This window comes from Anoplophora glabripennis, unplaced genomic scaffold, assembly GCF_000390285.2.
Source record: "Anoplophora glabripennis isolate ALB-LARVAE unplaced genomic scaffold, Agla_2.0 scaffold1710, whole genome shotgun sequence".
Classification (NCBI taxonomy): domain Eukaryota; kingdom Metazoa; phylum Arthropoda; class Insecta; order Coleoptera; family Cerambycidae; genus Anoplophora; species Anoplophora glabripennis.
The window spans coordinates 9,630-15,472 of record NW_019417783.1 but is presented as its reverse complement, the minus strand read 5'-3'; the positions used below and the strand labels follow the sequence as shown (position 1 = coordinate 15,472).

At 34.7% G+C, this 5,843-nt stretch overlaps 1 protein-coding gene across 1 annotated transcript in view; it reads left to right on the top strand.

Annotated features, from left to right (window-relative positions):
• Window positions 1–939, top strand: part of LOC108915917 (dachshund homolog 1-like) — a gene marked incomplete at its 5' end in the record, with an annotated part of 26,372 nt that extends 25,433 nt beyond the window's left edge. Inside the window, one exon of the mRNA XM_023456519.1 lies at window positions 806–939. Within this exon, the coding sequence (XP_023312287.1) occupies window positions 806–939 (134 nt within the window). The remainder of the gene's footprint in view (window positions 1–805) is intronic.
• Window positions 940–5,843: the final 4,904 nt, after the last annotated feature.

Below are 5,843 nucleotides of genomic sequence, written 5' to 3'. Positions count from 1 at the left end.
TAGTTCTAATTCTAGTTCTAATTCTAGTTCTAATTCTAGTTCTAATTCTAGTTCTAATTCTAGTTCTAATTCTAGTTCTGGTTCTGGTTCTCTTTCTAGTTCTTGTTCTTGTCCTTGTCTTTGTCCTTGTTCTTGTTCTCGTTCTTGTTCTCGTTCTTGTTCTCGTTCTCGTTCTGGTTATCGTTCTCATTCTCGTTCTCATTCCCGTTCTCGTTCTGTTTTCGTTCACGTTCTCATTCTCGGTCTGTTCTCGTTCTGCTCGTTCTCCTGGTTTTTGTTCTCGTTTTCGATGCCGTTCTCGTTCTTATTATCGTTTCCATACCCATTCTCGTCCTTGTTACCGTTACCATTTTCATTCTCATTCTTGTCCTTGTCCTTGTCCTTCCTCTTGTTCTTGTCCTGTTTCTTTGACATTTTAACCCGACTTTGGCTTGTAGAAGCTTGGCAACCGACAGTCATTATACTTTTATATAAAAAAAATTAAGAGAAATGACACATACTTTATTCAAATTCTACTAATGATAACCATATATATGTCGTTATAATTTTATTAAAAAATATTTCAACTTTGTATTCTTTTATTTTTTCCTATTTTACTAATTTTGCCATTATCTTATTTATTTTAAGAGATATAAAAAACACTCTTACTACTGCAGCATTTTCTAAGAAGAATTAAAAGTACGACCTTATGAAATTTAATACTTGTGTAAAACTATCATTTTATGTATATCACCATACTTTCCTTTATTTCCTACAAATTCTGTATCAGTATACTATCCCATCTAACACCCTCTTTCTTTTGCAGATTCCCTGGCCCAGGAGCTAGAGATGGAGAGGAAATCGCGGCAGCAGCAGGCAGAAAGAGACGTAAAGTCTCCACTGCAAGATCGTTCCGGTTATTACAAGAATTCGGTCTTGTTCACTAGTAGCGCGACATAAACTGGAGACAGAACGGTTCGCAAATTATAGCATTGTATAAATTTTTTATAGCAGTAGGTAGCGTTAAGTCAAATGTATTTACTANACCAATCAATCCTAATAAAGCACGCTAGTTGGGATATTATAAGTTGGGCATCCATTAGGGCGGCTTCCGGCGAGCTTCTGCGTCTTACCTCACTTCCGGAACTTGCCCTCCGGAGCCGGGAATAATTCAGGACCAACTTGCCACTTTAAGCCTTAATGAATAGGTAATTAGTTAATATTGTGCCGGCTTCCTCTTGTCCACGCCGGGCCTGGGGGTCCGGGCAAGACTGCGCGGCCGTCTTGGGACCCATTACGGGCCCCGCGACCAACTTCCCATTGTTCGCCCAAGGAAAGGATTCCAATTGAATTAGCCCTAATCACGGGAGATTATTATGGATCGATGTAGGCCGGTGTCTTCGGCTGGGCGGCCGGCCCGAAACAATGCCCGGACTAAAGCGTGGTTCCGGTTACCGGGGATGCCGCTACTACCATTTTTCTGCCTTCCCACCCCTGTTTAGCGTCCCAAACTTGATACTCTGAGGGATAGGCAACTATCCGAAAAAAATTTGTACCTAGTTGTTTAGTGGCGTAAGTTGTTTGATAACACTCCATTCTGAAACAGAATAAACAGGTGAAAATATTACCTGGAATAGGGTGCTTCACAACTTTTTAACTTCACAATAAATAGATTAAAAATATGACACATGAAATATGAAAAATACGGAATATATGAAATATACATAAAAATTTAACCCGGTCTTGTTAGTCTTCTTTTTCTTCTTCATTTTGTTCTTGTTCCTGTTACTGTTTCTGTTATTGTTCTTTTTCACATTGCTCAACGATAGATTGAAAATTTAACGTTTTAAATTAAACTAAACTATAACTTAAAAGAAACGTCGAGTGGATAGATTGCATAAAGTTAATTAACAAAAGAAAAAAATTTGACAAAATAAAGTTATTGTAGTTATAATAAAGCCAAGGGGAGAAATTTTAGGCTGATCTATTTAATTAATTGCACCTGGTATGATTTAAAGTAACTGAGACTATTAAAGAACCCTAAAATAACGTCAAAATTCTAGTTAAAAATAACATGTATTAAAGGGACATTTAAATGGTTCTTCATTTAAAGGTTAAAGTATCAGTAAATACAATTTTAACGTTCGTGTTTTCACTGGGTGTTCTTTTCTCCTGCTTTTGCTCTTGCATCTGTTCTTGCTTTTGTTCTTGTTCCTCTTGTTTGTGTTTTTATCTTGTCCTTTTTCCAATTCGAGTTTACTTTTAGTTCTAGATCTAGATCTAGTTATAGTTCTAATTCTAGTTCTAATTTTACTTCTAATTCTAGTTCTTATTCTGGTTCTAATTCTAGTTCTAATTCTAGTTCTGGTTCTGGTTCTCTTTATAGTTCTTGTTCTCGTTGTCGTTCTCGTTCTAGTTCTCTATCTAGTTCTAGTTCTGATTCTCGTTTCTAGATCTAGACCTAGATCTAGATCTAGTCATAGTTCTAATTCTAGTTCTCAGTTCTAATTCTAATTCTAATTCTAATTCTAGTTCTAATTCGAGTTCTAATTCTATTTATATTTCTAATTCTAGTTTCAATTCTAGTTCTGGTTCTTTTTCTAGTTCTTGTTCTTGTCCTTGTCCTTGCTCTTGTTCTCGTTCTCGTTCTCATTCTCGTTCTCGTTCTCGTTCTGGTTCTAGTTCTGGTTTTCGTTTTTGTTTCTTGTTCTTGTTCTCGTTGTCGTTCTCATTCTCGTTGTCGTTCTCATTCTCGTTGTCGTTCTCATCCTCGTTCTCGTTCTCGTTCGAGTTCTAGTTCTAGTTCTCATTCTTGTTCAAGTTCTCGTTCTTGTTTCTAGATCTAGTTAGAGTTCTAATTCTAGTTCCAATTCGAGTTCTAATTCTAATTCTAGTTCTAATTCTAGTTCTAATTCGAGTTCTAATTCTAGTTCTAATTCTAGTTCTAATTCTAGTTCTAATTCTAGTTCTAATTCTAGTTCTAATTCTAGTTCTAATTCTAGTTCTAATTCTAGTTCTAATTCTAGTTCTAATTCTAGTTCTAATTCTAGTTCTAATTCTAGTTCTAATTCTAGTTCTAATTCTAGTTCTAATTCTAGTTCTAATTCTAGTTCTAATTCTAGTTCTAATTCTAGTTCTAATTCTAGTTCTAATTCTAGTTCTAATTCTAGTTCTAATTCTAGTTCTAATTCTAGTTCTAATTCTAGTTCTTATTCTAGTTCTAATTCTAGTTCTAATTCTAGTTCTGGTTCTGGTTCTCTTTCTAGTTCTTGTTATTGTCCTTGTCCTTGTCCTTGTCCTTGTCCTTGTCCTTGTCCTTGTTCTCGTTCTTGTTCTAGTTCTCGTTCTCGTTCTGGTTCTAGTTCTGGTTATCGTTCTCATTTTCGTTCTCATTCCCGTTCTCGTTCTGTTCTCGTTCTGCTCATTCTCCTGGTTTTTGTTCTCGTTTTCGTTGGCGTTCTCGTTCTTATTACCGTTTCCATATCCATTCTCGTCCTTGTTACCGTTACCGTTTTCGTTCTCATTCTTGTCCTTGTCCTTGTCCTTCCTCTTGTTCTTGTCCTGTTTCTTTGACATTTTAACCCGACTTTGGCTTGTAGAAGCTTGGCAACCGACAGTCATTATACTTTTATATAAAAAAAATAAGAGAAATGAAACATACTTTATTCAAATTCTACTAATGATAACCATATATATGTCGTTATAATTTTATTAAAAAATATTTCAACTTTGTATTCTTTTATTTTTTCCTATTTTACTAATTTTGCCATTATCTTATTTATTTTAAGATATATATAAAAAACAATCTTACTACTGCAGCATTTTCTAAGAAGAATTAAAAGTACGACCGTATGAAATTTAATACTTGTGTAAAACTATCATTTTATGTATATCACCATACTTTCCTTTATTTCCTACAAATTCTGTATCAGTATACTATCCCATCTAACACCCTCTTTCTTTTGCAGATTCCCTGGCCCAGGAGCTAGAGATGGAGAGGAAATCGCGGCAGCAGCAGGCAGAAAGAGACGTAAAGTCTCCACTGCAAGATCGTTCCGGTTATTACAAGAATTCGGTCTTGTTCACTAGTAGCGCGACATAAACTGGAGACAGAACGGTTCGCAAATTATAGCATTGTATAAATTTTTTATAGCAGTAGGTAGCGTTAAGTCAAATGTATTTACTATGAAGGAGATCGCTTTGGAAACAGGTCCGTCTTCACGGGTGGCACTGTCATCTTAAATTAATTTCAATTGTACAGAACATCCAAAAGATAAATAAAAAGATGTACAAAAGAAGTAATTCTGAGTTAAGGTTCGTAATCAGCGACCACGAAAATCTGAAGAACCAGTGTGAGTTTAGGCGAATTCTCAAAGAGATCGATCGAAAAGGTAGTACGTTCAGATACCATAACGAGACTTGTAGGGAAAGATTAACTCATGTTGCAACATAACCTCAAATAGATTAGGATATCTTAAAAATCTGACGAGATGAGCAATTCTGAATTCTGCGATTCGGAGTGTCAAAAACTTTCGAAAACGTAAAGTCTAATTTATAATTTTGTGGGTCTATGTAATTCAACCCATTTTGGTTCGTATTCTGATTAACATGGTTTCTAAATTTTTTAAATTCGACTCTGCAATTACGGAAAACAATCCATGCCGGCATTTTAAATTACTTATTCATTTTTTTAAGAAGACAGTAGCCACGAGTATCCAGGATAACCAAAGATATAAAATGAATCTCTATAATGAAATTATAGCGACATGTTAAATGATTTTGAACAAAACTGCTAAACATTGACTCATCTCCGGTTATCCTGAAGGATGGAGTACCGTTTCCTCTGTAAACGAAAATATGATGTAAAATATTGTTACAGTTCTAACTTAATCAGTAAGCACACTAAAATTTATATCTTTATTGATTTGTACTATATAGCGACGTAGGATAGGCTTTACTTTGTTTGAAGTGAACAAATGTTGAAATAAAACGTCCACTTTCCCTAAGCATATCAACTTGATTTTCATACCTTCGGTTCTGTAAATATTTCTGGAAAATTGTTTTTCATTAAGACTGATTTGGGGCATAAATATAAATTTAATAGGTTTGTAATAATTACCTTAGTACTATCTATAGAACTGGTAGTTTTAGTTATTTTTAACAGGTATCATAATATTGTAATACGTACATTTTGTAAGCAGCTTTTTGTTTTAGGAACTTTTTTAGCAGTTCCTAAATTTAATGACCTTCGTCAAAATTTTGGTAGTGGTACAATCAAACTTAAACACTAGTTCTGAGTGATAAAATCGAATTCATAATTCAAAAAGAAATGATACGTATCACTACATAATAGATTAGTGTAAAAAATATCTTTTTTATCGTAAATTATACATATTATTTTGTAATTTTGCGTGAAAGTCCAATAAATCAGGAGCAGCACATAACAATTCAAAAGATGATTCTAATAATGCTTCTATTTCGACGATATTCGATTTACAGGGTGTTTCTGAAATAAGTGTACGTTCCTATAAAGGGTTAATGGAGAACGTGAAAATAAACACTTTTCATTACGACACCTGTGGTCTAAAATGTCTATTTTCAAGGTAAAAAAAAAATCAAAGAAACGGAACATTTTTGCGTATGATAATGGTTAGTAACTACTCCCGTAACACACGTCTCACAGTATTAGAAACACACATTTCGCGTGAAACATCGCGGGTACTGAGGCTCGGGTTTTCCTCAACAGAGTGTAAAATATCTTCCTCCCTATTTAAGACTGATTGTGGTCTTTCTTATCCACGACCCTCATACGCTCGGATGCTGTAGCGGTGTCTCGCAGTTGCAACAATTCGCATACAATCGAT